General features: G+C 42.7%; 1 protein-coding gene across 2 annotated transcripts in view; it reads left to right on the forward strand.

The window, feature by feature from the left end:
• The window catches only part of LOC147690098 (sodium/potassium/calcium exchanger 4-like), a 558445-nt gene that overhangs the window by 219466 nt on the left and 321253 nt on the right, over nt 1–17726 (forward strand). For both annotated transcript variants that reach the window (XM_086937689.1, XM_086937688.1), the window contains exon 7: nt 4719–4793. In XM_086937689.1, coding sequence (XP_086793815.1) covers nt 4719–4793 — 75 coding nt within the window. The remainder of the gene's footprint in view (nt 1–4718; nt 4794–17726) is intronic.

Genomic DNA, 17726 nt, shown 5'->3' on the forward strand with positions numbered 1-17726 from the left:
ATCTCTTTTGTGGCCAGCGGTATATGTTGGACCACCTTTTCCCTTCTCGAGGGCAAGGACCCCTCCCTTGCCATTGGCAATGCCTGCTTACCCGGCTTCGTTGCAGGTCCCGCTGCTTTGTCGACGCCGGCTGCTGGTCCCTCCGAGGTCACCTGTGGGGGGACAAGAGGGAGATTCGCCTTCGCGGCATCTCGTGACTGCCGCAACTGCTGCATTAGTTGTTTGGCCTCCTCGGCCGTGTCTCCTGGTGCCGTAGCACCCCCTGTGCCCCTGCCGAGCCATGCGGCTAACTGGGCGGCTAACTCTGGAGGCATATCCCTCTCGCTGGTGGGCGTAACAACAACCGGAATTGGTTGGCCCGCATCCGGGATCGGTACCGGGGCCTCAACTGGGATGACCGGGCTTGCCGGGGGTAACTCGGGATTCGCGCCCTCACCCCCTGCTGCCCTATCCCTGATCTTTTTACCTCTCCCAGCGGGGACAACTCCGGGCAACGCCGGTCCTATGACCTTCTTCGGTCTGCCCGTATTGTTCATTGCTGCCATCTGCTTCTTCATATTCGCCATATCTTTCATCAGCATGCGAAGCATCTGGTCAGTGCCTGGCTTCTTTCCGGCCTTCTTGCCAGGCATTGTTGTCGGATGTTCGACCCTTGTTGCTCAACACGGTCCTGGATCCGAAGGTTCGAAGTCACTGGAAGAGAAACACAAAAATTACAAGTTCTCAAAAATTGCTCTTTGTTCCGTCGAGGGCTCACGTGCAACGAGGGGTGCAGCTTCCTAGCACAGGAACAAGAGGATGCTTCTTCGGATTGCTGCTCCTTTTATTCCTCTTCGGGAGGGCGTGTACCCTCCTCTGGTACGCCTACGGGGCGTGGCCAACAGTGTAGGTGTCTAGGACAACCCCTCTTGGGCGGGAAAAGGCACGCCCCGGCTACGCCGCTTCGGGCATACCAGCCGTGACACGCCCCCCCGCACAAAATGGTTTCCCGGGAGGATCCGGGCCCCCGACCATACGTTCGGGGGGACCGAGTGGTCGCCCCTTTCCATTCACATTGTTCGGATTTACTATTTTGATTTGTTTATGTGGCTAGATATGAAACCAGTTTCCTGCATGCTGGTTTGAATTTGTAGGAAAGGCTGTGCAGACACACTGTTGCCACGGCAGGCACAGTACACACATACAAAATCACTGAAGATAGGTTTAGGTTCCAGGTGACTCCTTGTTACTTTTCATGCATTTTCGTTGGTGTCATATTTGATTTGTATGGAGTGATTAGTCGCAGTTTGAGTTAGTTGACTTATTCATGCTATTGAGATGGTTCACTTGAGAGTATGGTTTTGGAAATGGGTTGCACACCTTAATCACATCAAATTCTTCCTGTTCATCCTGAGCTTCACAAAGCGTGTAAGTGATCGCAAATCCCAATAGGAGTTGTCCCCCTGCGCACCGCGTGTTGGTTACCCAATGGTATAATAAAGTTTGTTGACACCAGGTTAAGTTCGTTAAAGTTTTTACTTCATGGCGGTTTTCTTTTTGTCAAATTATATTTTCCATTTGTACAAAAGAGATGAATTCCAAAATAAATCAATGAATATATCCAAAATGCTTCATCATCATTCCCTATGCATTTCGGGCCATACTATCCCTTCGTCAGGGGAAATCTTCGAAGCTTGCTCAAGATGGGCTTGGTAACTGTTTGCACGGCTGATCGTTCTATCAGCCGTGCAAACAGTTACCAAGCCCATCTTGAGCAAGCTTCGAAGATATATTCATTGATTTATTTTGGAATTCATCTCTTTTAATATTTTGTCAATTTTAACAGATTTGTCCTTATATATTACTAGAGTAGAAATAAAGAAAGAGACACTGAAATGTGTTCTGCACTAAACTCAGAAGTTTGGTGAATAGGGGGTATGACACTAATGGTACACCAATAGGCTGACTGGGTCAAAAGGACTGATGTATGCAGATGAATAAATAATCCACAGTTAATGAATTTGCTGCAAATTAATATCTGTTAATAATGTCCAAAACAAATATTTGGGGGCAATGCGAATAAATCAGCATTAATGACCTTATGGTGTGTTTCTTGACTTTATTAGTTTCTCCCCCATTTGATCTCCCATGCTTCTGTGCACCTTTTAAGTTTTATATTGTGCAGATCATCTGATAAATCATAATTGCATCCAGTCCTTGACTTGATATTCTCAGTTATTAAGTGTTCAATCAGATGCATACTTGGCTCCTACTCGCTATAAGTAAAACTTGTTCAGTCAAAGAACTGTGAATAGTAGCATTGGAAGTTCACCAAGAATAGAACCAAAGATCAGATTTCTTCCCAGGATAAGATTTTTACAGTGAAAACACAGAACTTTGAATTGAGAAATGTGAGAGGTATGCAAACATTTATGCTATAAAATAGTGTCCCTGCGAGGTGGGTCTGGCTGCCCCAGTCAAAGTTTTGGTTGCCTGAGCTCTTTGATACATCTTTTGCTGCAAACCGAAAAGGCCAATATTGGTTTAATCTGATCATGGTATGCGTGAATATGGATTTTGACTGCTTTCTGGAATAAAATTGATTACGTTTTTGCTTTCATATGTCAATCTGGATCACACACTAGATAACTGTGCCAATTGACTACTACTTTGGTGCAGTTTCAAATGTTCTATTCTTCTTGTTTAAAATATAACATTAAAAGACAAGTGATAAATGGTGAATATATAAACCTGCCTATTATTCCAGGCTTACTGTTGTAAATTCCAAATGATATAAATCAGCAAATAAAAGAGGCATTAACTGGATTAATATGTTGTCGGGCACTGAACACCCTGAAGGTATGCAATGGGTATGTATTACAATTATGTATATCAGTGCCCTACATAGGTCATCTAATGTCACGTGCCCTGTTAGAAACAAAAGGGGGTGGTGATGGACGGAGCATCTGAATCAATCAAACACTCACACCCAGTCAAAAGATCTGGGTTTAATTCATCACCGTTCTTTAGCCCACTCTGCCACCCCAGTTCAGACATGGCTATATGCAAATCAGTCTGACCCTGTGCCTCATGGGAACGGTCCAGCCCAAACTGCCAAGCCATGTCTTCCCTGGACCGGAAACAAGCTTCCGGGGACCGGTTTCTGGCATTCCAGCCGTCTTCAGCCCGGCTTGCTTATATCCAGTGGCAGAGTGAGCAAGGGACTCACGTCTGAGCATACCCTGCCACACTTATGGCGGCCAAAAGCGGTACAAAGGGGGGTGGTGATGGACGGAGCATCTGAATCAATCAAACACTCACACCCAGTCAAAATATCTGGGTTTAATCCATCACCGTTCTTTAGCCCACTCTGCCACCCCAGTTCAGACATGGCTATATTCATATCAGTCTGACCCTGTGCCTCACGGGAACAGTCCAGCCCAAACTGCCAAGCCATGTCTTTCCTGGACCGGAAACAAGCTTCCGAGGACCGGTTTCTGGCATTCCAGCCGTCTTCAGCCCGGCTTGCTTGAATCCAGTGGCAAAGTGAGCAAGGGACTCACATCTGAGCATACCCTGCCACTGTGCATTTTATTAAGTCGACTTCTCTCTTACACACGGCGACATTTGACATACCTTTCTGTGCATATTAGTGCAGGACAATATTCTCTGAAACTGCATTTGCACACATTTCTACTTTGTAGGCACACTATAACGGCACCTTGAACATTCAGTACAAGGGATAAAGTTCACTGCGCAAATGTCATTGCTATTATTGTCCGGAAGGCGACAGTGCTATCATGCTAGAATAAATATTTGGGGCCTGAACAAGTCTTCAACACGGCAACATGTGCACTGTTTATTATATAGCAAGGACCACTTCCTTGTTTAGCTCAGAGGAGGACTCTGCTGACACTGCAAGGTTGCAGCATGTCGGAACTGCAGCTCAGCTGATTCCTGTTTACCTCTACGAGGGATGTCCAGTTCTACACCAAGATGGGCACCCTGAGGACACTTACCCATGGGAAATGGAAAGTCAGACTGCTCAGCAGATATTTGGCAAATCATTCACCTTGGACACAACTAGGTTAGGGGAGTGCCAGGTAGGAGCACCTTATACTACCTTACTTATATGCAAGCATATATTTACTGCTATAGCACGATGATGGAACTTTTTTCAATGCTCTCGTAATGCTAATTACGCTGTTCTGTTTCCTTCTATTAATCATTGCAGTGCACATATTTTACTCAAGAATCACAGTGCTTCAATAAATATCAAATATTGAAACTGCAGCTTGTGCACTTCTTTTGTATTTCTTTGGGTATGCATGAGTAAGCAAACGAAAAGGTTCCAGATCTGTAACCGCAATTTCCTTGGGAGTCAGATTTGTCATGTTCTGAGGTTGCACACACATTTGTACCCTGCCAAGTTAGGGGTGCAGATGGTGCACTGTGAGCTAGCAGGACTGACTATAGGTCATCATATCCTGAGGGGTCCTCAAAATCAGTCTCGCACCAGTCCAACGTTTACGTTGTCCAAGAAACACAATTTTACTTGAGAAAGTACGAACCATAGGGCACTACAAAAGGTCAAAATGATCTTGCATCACCTTCTAACACTGATTACTTTATCTTTATGTTTTTAACCAACTGCTGAAAAAAAGCTCGTCATTTTACTTTCATTTTCTGACCTTAAACCAATATAACAAGTATTCTGTTCTTTGTGTCTCTTTGCACAGGTTGTACAACTGACGCAGTATCCTTTACTCAGAAATTGCACGTGCTACACCATTTCAGTCATCGCGCTGATCATTGTAAGTGATGAATTGTACTTTGAATATTCAATGCATTTACCATTACATAAGAAAGTTTAGATTGTAGCACAAAAGGTGGTCAGAGGAAACTTTTGCACATTCACACTCCAAATAGACACAACGTTCTAAGCATTAAAGAGAAATTTGGCTTTTTCAAAAGCTTGCAGCCTTCCTGTGGGCACAACCTTTTCCTTTGTGTCCTGCTCTACTTCCTGTTGCTGGCACTGCCATGTTCAGTCTTCGAAGTCCCATTTTCATGACTTCATTGTTGCTCTGTAGGCCCAGGTTGAGAAAAAATCTGTCACACCAAATAAAATATGAGGAGTCAGTGTCATGCAGGTTCAGAGCTACATTATAGTCAAAAGAAGTCCATCCCTTCACATTTCTTGGAATATGGTCGTCAGGCTTACCTGAACATCGAGACCCAAGAGGCAAACCTAAGAACTCAATATTTCTTAGCAATTCTGCCCGAAGAACAATGCACAGTGTTTAAAGTGTTTTTAATTTCCCCATTGATAGGTTTGATGCAGTCGCGGGGAAGGAAATTCTGCCCTGGGATTGATTATCCAGTGATGGAGGAATTTTGTTTTTAAAAATGTAATTTTGAAATGAAATTGGAAAACGTGCTAAATTACGAGATTTGGCCTGACATCATTCTGGTAATATTACCTGCTATTTAAAATGTGTTTCCCGAAAATGACAATTTATGGGTAAACTATGCTAGGCGGACCAGCCTCAGAACACTATGGAACCAGTGAGACTTGCAGATCGAACCTCCACATCTGCTGATTCACTGCCATTTTCACTATAACACAATACCAGACAATGAGCAAATCCCTAAAGAATTCGAACAAAGTGCAACACAACAAACAACAAACTGAATGGGTTTTTTTGTAGGTCGACAATGTTAAATTCGAGATCCACAAATGTTGTTAACATTGATAAAGAGCTTTAACGACTCTTCTGAAATTCCTGTGAGAAAAAACATATATTTGTCTTTTGTACATTATTACGAACTAGGGGCCATAAATCTCACTGCTCAATGCAGGTGCAACGACTTTTGGCACCCTAGGTTATACATTTTAACACCCTAGCACAGGGGTAACTTTACATGTTTTTAGGGGCAATATGGCAACAAGCCTCATGGTGGTTTTGTAGTCAGCGCCTTAGTCTTACCTTGCACTGGGACAAATATGTGTCTTCTACAGGAAGAGAACATGTACCTATGCCTCTAATTATTTCAACACATTATTGATGTGAAACAAGATAAACAGAACCTTATAAGTTTATCCTGGCAAATACTTATGCCTTTTATTTATTAAATTTAAATAAAGTTTTTTTTGATCGTGAATTTGCAAAAAAAGAGTACATTATCAACTAGACAGTATGCCAAATTATTATGATACAGCGTGAACACAAAAATAAATTATACAGTGTAGGCACAAACATAGATTATACTATACATATATCCACGTGTTAAACAACTAAATGCATTTACAAACAGAAATAGTTACAATGAAAACCATTAATATATACATGATTAATCATTCCTATTCAGTTCATTCAAGGGTGAACAGATCCTTACAAGATTTAACTTTGAACCCCAATAATGTAATGTCTCTAATTGGGTAAGGAATTGAATGCCTTTTTGGCAATGAATGCCGTTGCCGACGCGTTTCGAGTCCTGGTATTTCAATTACAGGGCTCTCTTCAGGGCAGGATTAATCATTTCCATAGGAGACTGTTTGTAACAACAAAAACCTAAGTGGCTTTTTAGTGAAATTCCTCAATTGGTTAAAAGAAGTAATTATACATAAATTTCATCATTGGAGGCAACGTACCTTCGTGTTGCCAAAGTAGCGCTGGCCTACTTAATGTTGTGAAAGCTGTGGGCACCCTTCTGCAACAAAATATGGTGTTTTTGAATCAACTCGTTCATGTGTCATTATTATAAATTCTTATACAATATGGGGCATAATGGCAAGGAACAGGTTCAATATGAGTTACCTTGTCAGGTTAATGCTGAGTGATGTATGTCTTGTTAATCACCAGTACGAAGCGTTCAAAAGAATAGCTTCACAGGGCCTGTAAGTGTCCATTCCGGGAACTACAGTGAAGGTCGCCGCTGTCCTCCGATTTATTTATTTTAGTGCTAGCTCGAGAAAGAGGGGGAAAAAAAGTTTGTATTAAACCCTCTGTGCATTTCAGTGTGACGAGTGCCAGCTGGCCACAAGTTATCTCAGTTTCCTCACCTTTCAGTAAAGAAAAGCTAGATTCCTCATGGCGTCTCTTCCAGTGCGGTTTGTGTGGACCCGCTGTTCGTTTGTTTGTGATTTTGAACGGGTGGGAGACGTAGTGTCATGTGTTTCACGCGTTCTACCAATCAGAACAGGAAGCTCCCTCTATTGTTTATGATGCATTATGGGTAATGTATTTCGTGTTTAAAGTGATAGCCTGTTACCCATAATTTAAAAGGTTTATCATTGTGCACAATTCAAGTTTTGCAAAGTGGAACACACTCAGGGGACGGCCACAGATGGCTGTGGGGACAATTACTTTTTGATTGCGTGCAAAGTATCTGAGGACCCCACACTGTTGGCCCTACTATGATTGTCAATGGCCCTTTAACGTGTATCATACCTTATTTAGTTCACTCATGCAATTGAGACCCCGGTTAATGCTATCAAATTTCATAATTAGGTAAGCCTCTTTGCGTAACAGGGCGTCCTCAATGCATGGTGATTGGTGTTTTGGATCAATCCATGCCAAAACGGTCCACTTAAAATAGTTTTCGCTATGGTTTTCAGTCAGAAAGTGTTCCACCATGGGTGCAGTTAAAACCTTTTTCTTGATCCTTGATCTGTGTTGTGTAATCCTTACATTGACTGCCTGACATGTTCTCCCAATGTATATTTTGTTGCATGGGCACACACAGCATAGACAACATTTTTAGTTTTGCAATTTGTGAACATATCATGTCTCCATTTGATCCCATTATGATCAAATGTATTTCCTTCCAGTATCGTTGCACAGGCAACACATCTGCCACATTTGTGGTGGCCACAAACTGGTTTCAGACTCCATTGTGTGATTAAATCACTCTTGGGCTTGGGAATGTAGCTATCCGCTCTGATAATCTGTTGGCCTATGCTTAGATTTTTGCGCATGGCAAAAATCGTTTTTTGTAGTGGATGTTCTATATTCTCAAGAAGGTGCCAGTTCTTCAAGATGATCTGCCTGAACTTGTTAGTATGTGACCCAAACTCACCCTTTTCTTTGGTCTGCAGAAGGTTTTCTCTAGGGGTAAATCTTGCCCGTTTTTTCGAATGTTTTAACAGTTATTTTGGGTAACCTCTTTTCTCCATTTCTGTACAAAAAGATATTGCATGAGTCTCAAAGTCTGCCACATCCGTACAGTTCCTCCTTATCCTTAACAGTTGTCCATTTGGAAGATTCTCTTTTAGACACTGTGGATGTGAGCTCTCTTTTCTTTACTGAAAGGTGAGGAAACTGAGATAACGTGTGGCCAGCTGGCACTCGTCACACTGAAAGTGCACAGAGGGTTTAATACAAACTTTTTTTCCCCCTCTTTCTCGAGCTAGCGCTAAAATAAATAAATCGGAGGACAGCGGCGACCTTCACTGTAGTTCCCGCAATGGACACTTACAAGCTATTCTTTTGAACGCTTCGTACTGGTGATTAACAAGACATTAACCTGACAAGGTAACTCATATTGAACCTGTTTCTTGCCATTATGCCCCATATTGTATAAGAATTTATAATAATGACACATGAACGAGTTGATTCAAAAACACCATATTTTGGAGGAGGAGCCAAGATGGCGATCGGAATGGAAGCGTAAGCTCCCGGCTCCTCAAGCCTTCGAGCCCCGCACGGAAATCCTGTTCATGATCCTGTGATTGCACTGCAGCGGGGTGATGGTGAATGCGCGCAGACATCGCTCGCGCGATCCCGAAGTCTCTGCCGGCCTTATAGCCGGAGAAATCGAAAAAGTCAATAGGCGGCCTCAACGACCCTGGAGCCGGGACCTCGACCGCGAAACATGGCCGGGTGCTGACTCATCAACAGCGGCCAGCTACCGAGAAAATATTTTTTTTGCAGGAGCTCTGATTATCACACGACGCGGCCGGAGTGCATCCTCGAGGTGGGGGCTCAGTGGAAATACTGTCTAACTGCGGAGCGCTGAAGGTGAGCTGTGTCGGCTCTGTCTTCGATTCCGCCCGGTTTTCGCGGGCTGCTCCCGAATTTGCCGCTAGCGCTGAATCGGAGAGAGGATGGCCATTACCGGAGACCGCTCCTTGGACGTGTGCTTTGAAGGCCCCCGAGATTCGAATTGTAGTCTACCCGAGCCGGACTCGTCCCTGCCCTACCTTCATTCTCCCTACAAGGTGGAAATGCCTGATGGCTGCCTGAACGAGATGAAGTACATTAACCTGCCTATCGAAGTACTGCGTGATGGGGAGTGCGAGTTACCAAGTAGTGCTGTGGTGTGGGAAATACAGCCTACGCTGTCTTGCGGTGACATTCTTGCTGCTCTTGGTGACTTACAGTCCGTTTGGAAGGACGGTTCCCGAGCGTTGGGAAGAAAGCTTGACGATATTGCGCTCACACTGGGGCGATTGCGGTCGGATGGCTCCCAGGTGCGCGAGGATTTGCCCCTAACTGTCTTTGAGGGGGGTACTGTGGTTGCACATGGGTGCGGAGGGGAACGGATGATCCCGGACTGTGTTGGTACCTGTGGACAGATGTCCGTATGCCTCTACTATACTGAAGGATTCCTTTCTCAGCAGAGGACGGTGACCTCGTCCATTGTATCGCCACTAATGGCCCAGACACTGTTTCAGCAACTGTTGGCTCCTGTGACTGCTTCTTCTTTCCTCGCCCTTGTATCCTTGCTAAGGAATACGTGTCATAGGACGGAACTGGGGGTGATGGTCGTAAGTGAAGATGACTCTGTCGGTGGCCGGCGACGTCCATCTTGTATTTGCATGTTGCTCTTCTACCTTGCGTGGACATTTTGCTCTCTTGTGTCGGCTGAGACGGGATTTACTCGGCGGGCATGCCTCGGGGGACTTACAAGAACAGGCCAAGGCTAAGTGGTTCTCTTTAACGGTTGATATCTATTTGGCTGGCGGGGGAGGGGGTTGGCGTGTTCTTATGACACACCTGGTTGCGCAGTATGTGATAATTCTCCCCATTTCTTATCGTATTAATTGATTTCTGTTGTTGACTGTTGCTCTTGGGTTGGAGGATACATTTGTGGAAGGGGAGACCGGGAGCCTATATGGATGGCCCTTCTCCGGTTTTATATAACTTTTTTCTTTCTCTTCTTTCTCTTTTCTGTATCTATATTTCGGGTACTCGTTTTCTGGGCGACAGGCACACTGCTAGGGGGGGGGCTGGGGAGGGGGGTAGGCCGTAGCCTCTGCATGCGTGCAGGGTGGGGGTTTGTTTTGTCCTTTCTTAGTTTCTATGGGCCCTTATTTCTTCTCTCTTCTTTTCTTAGTTCTTCTTATCTTTCTTCTTCCTTATTTTGGGTCAGCATGGAGGCTAGGTGTAGCGCCGCTTGCCGTTTCTGTTTTCTGTGTTACCGCTAACATTATTTAGGTTGTTCCACGTTTATGGGGTGGGTAATGACTGGTACGAAATGTGAATATATGCTCCTTTATCCTGATAAGTGTATTTTTGTGCCGCTCTTCCGATTATGATTCACCGCTTTGTTGACATCCTGCTGTGTGCATTGCCCACTCTGTGCCTTCGGTGGATTGTATGGCGTCTGATCCTTCTTACTTTATATTTTAAAAATGAACCTTATTTAATCCTGCACTCGGTGGTCGCGTTCAACTTAAGTGATATTTGGAATATTTGTTGTTTTTCGTCTTTGGGGACTGCTGAGCTGTCTTATGGTTGCTTTACGTGCTACAAACTGATTTCGAGGCCGGCCAGACTGGTTGTAGGCCCGTAACTGTATGCTACTGTTGCACAATAAAGGTTTTAAAAAAAAAAAACACCATATTTTTTTGCAGAAGGGTGCCCACAGCTTTCACGACATTAAGTAGGCCAGCTCTACTTTGGCAACACAAAGGTATGTTGCCTCCAATGATGAAATTTATGTATAATTACTTCTTTTAACAGACTGAGGAATTTCACTAAAAAAACACTTCGTTTTTTGTTGTTGCAAACAGTCTCCTATGGAAATGATTAATCCTGCCCTGAAGAGAGCCCTGTAATTGAAATACCAGGACTCGAAACGCGTTGGCGACGGCATTCATTCCCAAAAAGGCATTCAATTCCTTACCCAATTAGAGACATTAAATTATTGGGGTTCAAAGTTAAATCTTGTAAGGATCTGTTCACCCTTGAATGAACTGAATAGGAATGATTAATCATGTATATATTAATGGTTTTCATTGTAACAATTTCTGTTTGTAAATGTATTTCGTTGTTTAACGCGTGGATATATGTAGGAGGTATGTGGAGGTACGTTTTTCATTAGTAACACCAAACTTAAGAACAAAACCTAAACACCAGTTTAAATCTTCAAAAGTTGGGCCAGTTTGTCAGTGGGATTTGCTCTGTAATTAAATTGCCATTCTTGAAAACCCCTAAATAACGCTAGAACTTCTCAAAATGTAGGGATGGTGAGTGAGAAAATAATATTATGTTCTCATAATATTTTCACAAAAAAATCTAGCTTTCTCCAACATTTCAAGAGTTGGGGTACCTTTGTAATGGGCGTCATTTTTTAAATGTATTTATTTGTTGAATTGTTTTGAGAGGCACTGATTTAGGGCAGGTACCCACTTCGTAGACACAAATAATACCAAAGTTATAAATAATCTATAAAATGTTGGAATTTTCGTGAATCACACATGGATGACATTTGTAGCTGTTTCAAAAATGACCTCAATCTATTAAAACTTCTATTTAAGTTTTTCAGCTTATCAAAAAGTTTGAAATGCATGTGAAACTTTTGTAAATACCAACTACTTTTTACTTTTTTACAATACCACCTTTCTGAAAAATGCGACAAAATATACTTAAAAGAGCAACCGTAAGAAAGAAACCAGATCAATTGAAAAGGCTAGTTGTTGCGGATAAGGTTATATTACTGAAAAAAAATTCTAGTGGAGAAGAAATAACTGGACATATTGCTCATATGTAACTATTCAGTGTAGACTGTGCAGAGAAGTTTGCTAGAAAATAAAGCATTTCCTTATTAACACCACAACATCTCAAGTCTAAATCTTACTGAGCGTCAACTATATTTGTTCATACCTATTTCACCTTCTTCCACTTTGAAAATATCATTATTTGATTGTGCTTTGGGTCTATCACTGAGGAAATTTGTGGATCATATCTCAAACATGCAACTCAGGAAATACCAATTCTTGCACAATCCTCTACTTTCATTTTGCCTCCACTCGGGCTATCAGTCTCTAATACAAAGTCAAGGTTGCCAATAACAAATGGGTTGAGCTTGGGGATGGCCAGAGGTAGAATTTAAGGTGAGTAGCCTTGCACAGTAGAGCAAGATGTTGACAAGCATAATAATTATTGTCATAATAGTTGGTTGTTAATGATGAATGGAGATGTGATGGGGGAACTACTTGCCACATGAAATCTAGTAATCATGTTGCTTAGAATGGAAGTCAGTCAGGATTTGATTCTAGAGATGCTTGCTGGCAAGAACAGGTTGATGATGTTGGTCAGGAATTCTCTTAAGGACGTTTTTATTGTTGTGAGGTCTATAGGTCTATTATACCTCCCGTATGGTTGTGAGACTTTGTACGGTGACATTGTTTGATGTACCTGTATTATTTTGATTTGTTGACATTTGTTCATAGTTTGTTGTATTTAGCGCCCAAAAAATGTAATATGGCTCTGTTACGATTTATAGCTATTCATGGTTATAATATATTTAAGTGTTCGAAGTTATAGCTATTTGCAAAAAAATAGTTCCAAAGTGCACTGTCACTCTTTCAACTTCAAAGGTGCTTGAAGAATATATACGCATTGTTCACAGGGCTGTTGGTATTTATTTACGAATTCTTTGCAAAACTTAGAGTTGAGCATTCTCAAGAAGTCATGTTTTCAAAAAAACTATTTTAATTCATAAATTCAAACACATAGACATTGATCTGTCATGTTAAAAGCACAATGTTTAATCTTTGCGTATCGCTCCCTGAAAGAAAAAATGGATTGCCCTAACCATAACCATCTTTTAAAAGCGATGGCAGCGAAGATTATGCCTACTTTATCTTACGGCCTAGTCACGTGGTGTGGCAAGGAGGTGGAACTTTTAAATGATTTACAGATCAAAATTTATAAAGCGGTTTTCAACCTGCCAAAATCCGCCTCAGCCTCCCAAGTAAGGCTAGAATTTGGTTTGCAAAACCAGAAGTTCCGGGGCATGAGCGGTTTCGTGAAATTCTGTTGCAAACTTAGATCTGCAGACCCAGATACATTGGACTGGCTAATCTGGGAGGAAATTAAAAAACGGGGGGAATCTGAATCTGTGAACAATTGGGGAAAGTATCTGACATTCCAAACCAAAAAGAGGAGCGTAGAGGTACTGATAGGATCACCCTCCAAACAGGACTTATATAACCAAAGAGATTCTATCAAAAAAAGTGAATAAGGTGATGATTTTTAGGTCTCGCGCCTGCGATTGCAGGCCAAAGGCCTGCAGTCGCAAAGCGAGACTATTGTAATCATTCAGGCTTTCAAGGGCTAAATGGGAGAGGACAAGAGACTGGCACGCGCACGCAGCAGCCTGCCGGAATCGGATCAGGTCACGCGCGTCAACACGCGCTCCGATTCCGGCAGGCTCTTCACAACACATATAAAGCCCCCCCCCCCAGCATACACACACACACGCACGCACACACATACACAGAGAACCCCCGGCGCTTACACACACATCCCCTACCTCATCTCGGCGTCTTCGCGCTCCCTTACCCCCACTCCTCTGGTGCGCGCTCACCACTGGTTTTGATTCCCGCGTCGGCTCCTCTGTGGTGCACGCGCACCACAGGTTTCTATTATGTGTTTATTTAAACAGCCAATCAGGAGGCAGAACTCCTTTAAGACATGCTCCCTCTCTGGTCCGCTATCATTTTAACTGCACGGTGCGTCGTGCACCCCAGCAAAAACGGCAGCATGGGCCAATCACCTTTGTTTTTGCTTATTATTTCCGTAGCTTTTGGTTATGCGCAGCCCACGTCACGTACAGAGACACCCGTGCGAATACTTTAAACGTGACTTGTCTTTCATGTATGCATATCTTGCTCCGGGCACAAAATGCCCCTTCGTTTTCGGGTTTTTAACATTTGCGTTATTATGTGTTTACAAAAGCCCACATGTTGGAAATGTTTTTTTTTGCTTTTCCGAGCAAAGGGCTTTTAGGCTTTGTTTTGCTGTCCATGACAAAGCATTTTTCTTCTGCACTGCAAGCTAACATTTCATATTGATAGCGGCACGCCTTTCCCCAATGCCTTCACGTTTAATAATAGCAGGCAGCATATTGATATAGCCCGTCTACAGTATATATTTTGTGAATTGTTTTTATTATATTTGTAAAACTACAGCACATAAAGCTGCCACGCTTTGTCTTTGTCGCGTGCGCCACAAAAATGTTACTTTTAATGTGTATGTGGTGCACAAAGCTTTATGTTTACGGCAGCCCGTACCAATCTGCATTCTAACATATTGTATTGCAAATGCGTGTTTTAATAGCGCAAACCGGACGATATCAGGCAGCCCTCCGTTAATCTCTCCCCCACCTCCGTAGCACACACGCCGCAGCCTCTCCTCCGGTTGCAGTCATGCTCCTGCATCTGACCAAGACCCGCCTTTGCCACTTTCAGGCTCGTGACCCGGCCATGGGCGAGGTGGAGGAGAAGGGAGTATCTGTGAACTTCCCGGGGCGAGGATCAGAATAGAAAGCGATTAAAACAAAAAGTACATACACGTCGAAGAGATAGTAATTTATATCAGGTATGTTTTATTTATTAAATTAATATGTTGGCGTAGACGCTGGTATGCCATACCCTTTGCCGCTTCCTCTCCTCATGGTTTTCTAAATCAGCGTGACGCCTGCTGTGCCCCAATGTTCACCCTCCATACCCTTCCTGTGGCTTGTCTTTTTTTCCGACACGATGTTCGCTTTATGGTGTTTCCTGCAGGGCGCCTTTGTTTTCTTTGCTCTGCTGGCCAACTGGTTTAACTTCCTTACAGTTGGTGTTACACTTCAAGCAGCATGTCTTGCTGAATACTATCACAAAGCTTTTTGCAGAAACTGCTGTGTCAACAGCGGTCAAAGGCGAGCTGAACAGAGCTCACCTCTGACCGTTTACATAGTAGTTTTTTTGCTTGAAGATTCTCGACCGTGTTCAGCAACACATGCTGCCAGTCACAGCTTATGTTGCTTCAGACGTCAGCAGCACAGTTCCGGGATTTGTGTGTTCTTGTTGGAACTGGTGCTCATGTACAGTGCTCCAATACCTTCAGGTCGAATTTGAACTCTATTAAACAGCACTTACATCTTCATGAGCAGTCTTTTTATTTTAGAGGCAAGCTGAAGAGAGATCACCTCTGACTGTTGATACAGCAGTTTCTGCTTAAAGCTTCACGACAGTGTTCAGCAAAGCACGCTGCCAGTCAAAGCTTGTGCTGCTTCAGACGTGAGCAGCACAGTTCCGGGATTTGTGTGTCCTTGTTTCTGCGCTCCAATACCTTCAGGTCGAATTTGCACTACATAAAACTGCAGGTGAAAAAAAATGCATAAAATTGGCATGCCCACCATTAACATTTCAGGCAGTCACTTCTCGGGTAATTTCTGAAAGTGTTGAAATGTTCTGGTGAAGAAAATAACCGCTTGTTTGTTTAAGCTATAGGTTAGTCCGATTTCCCTTAACACAGTGGTGTCTTAGTTGAGAAACGGCGCATAAATCACATCTTGCATTTAGATTTTAAATAAGTATCTGAGAGTGCAGTTTTGAGACTTATCCAGGGTATGTCCTGTGGTCTGTTGGTGCCAGTGTGGGCTCAGCTGTGCTTTTCCATACAGTCATAAGTGGCGCTCGCCCCTATTTTGAGTCAGTGACCACAGCTATGTTACATCAAGTCCACTATCGTCATAGAAACCCTATGACAATCTGACATCGCTTTTTGAGAACCTTGCACTAAAGGTGTCTTTGATAAACCATCCGATATAAGCCAATACAAATAATACATACTTTAGGCTTTTTAATAAAACAAGCATTGGCAATGCCAATAGGTCGCACATTATTGACCTATTGGCTTTGCCAATATTTTGCTGATGCTGTGTAACATAGGTAAAAAAAATAAGCATTTGCAATGCAAAAGGTCTCGCAACTGCGAGTTTTAGAGCTATTGGTATTGTAAATGGTATTGTAAATGACAATGCCTTTATTTTATGTCGTACAAACGAAAACATAAATAAAAGGCATTGTCATTTACAATGCCAATAGTTTAAACTTGCGTAAATGCGAGACCCTTTGCATTGCAAATGCTTGTTTATTTTAATTTTTAGCTATTAGAAGTGGTACTAGGCTCTCTCTTAGAAGTGGAAAGATGAGAGCACAATGTGCTTGTTAAAATACCCCTCACACACAAAAAAACCGTTAGTGTCATGCTTCATCATAGGGGTCTACCCGCCCCTATAACGGGACGGGGTGTGCTACGACCAGACGGGCTAGGCGGGAGCACTTAAGTTGTGACAGAGGCTATGTGTAGGTGCATGGGTATCAGTGAAAGTGTAGGGACCTAACACAAGTGAGTGTGAAAAAAATGTTTTCACACTCACTTGTGTTAGGTCCCTACACTTTCACTGATGATTGAGGATTGTCCCGTTATAGGGGCGGGAAGACCCCTATGATGAAGCATGACACTAACGGTTTTTTAGTGTGTGAGGGGTATTTTAACAAGCACATTGTGCTCTCATCTTTCCACTTCTAAGAGAGAGCCTAGTACCACTTCTAATAGCTAAAAATTAAAATAAAAAATCATCTCCTTATTCACTTTTTTTGATAGAATCTCTTTGGTTATGAAAGTATCTGACACTCTGCGTGGAAAAGTTAGAACTGGAAGCTGTCTGGAAATCTGGGACCGATAAGGCAAGCCTAAAGAAATTAGTTAACTCAGCAGCAAAATGGAAATCCTTTTTGAAAGACAAAGAGTTATTGTCAAAACGTCGGCATGCTTGGACCATCATGAACTCTTTTACAACCCCAAAAATAAACTCATATTTAACCTCCCACTTCAGTGGTTATCTAAAAAAAGGCTTTTATAGATTATCGGATGGGGATGCATGTTACAAAGGATTTACTACCGGCGTGGAAAGCAACACACCAGACGACCCAATGTCGCCTTTGCGGGTATATAAACGAAACCCTTGTCCACCTTTTCTGTATATGTCCGGCCCTGACAAGCCAGAGACGACTGTTATTGAAATCCATCTTCAATGTGTTAAACATTCGATCTTGCAGACACGCAGTCACAAGCTGGATCGGAGGTACCTCCATAATTCTGGCATGCCGTGTAGTTAAATTCTTGGCAGAAGCAAGAAAACTTTTAGAACTAACAGAACAGGAGGACTCCCAGTTGGCGGGCAAAAAGGGTAATTCCAACCCTCAGATTTCATGAACGCTGCCACAAACAAAACAGAGGCCGAGAGACAATAATTTTAGCATTTTAATAATAAAATTGTACTGTTATATATTATGCGAATTTTGTAACAATTTTAACAAATTATGCAAATAAAAGCTTTTTGACTTTTTTTGATCTGTCATGTTATGAACACATAATCATTACCCCAATGCATTTTGAACCCAAATGGCCCTTCATCAGGAGTAATGTATAGTAAAATACCTCACAAACATATTCTTA

The sequence above is a fragment of the Lissotriton vulgaris genome, chromosome 9 (assembly GCF_964263255.1).
Source record: "Lissotriton vulgaris chromosome 9, aLisVul1.2, whole genome shotgun sequence".
Classification (NCBI taxonomy): domain Eukaryota; kingdom Metazoa; phylum Chordata; class Amphibia; order Caudata; family Salamandridae; genus Lissotriton; species Lissotriton vulgaris.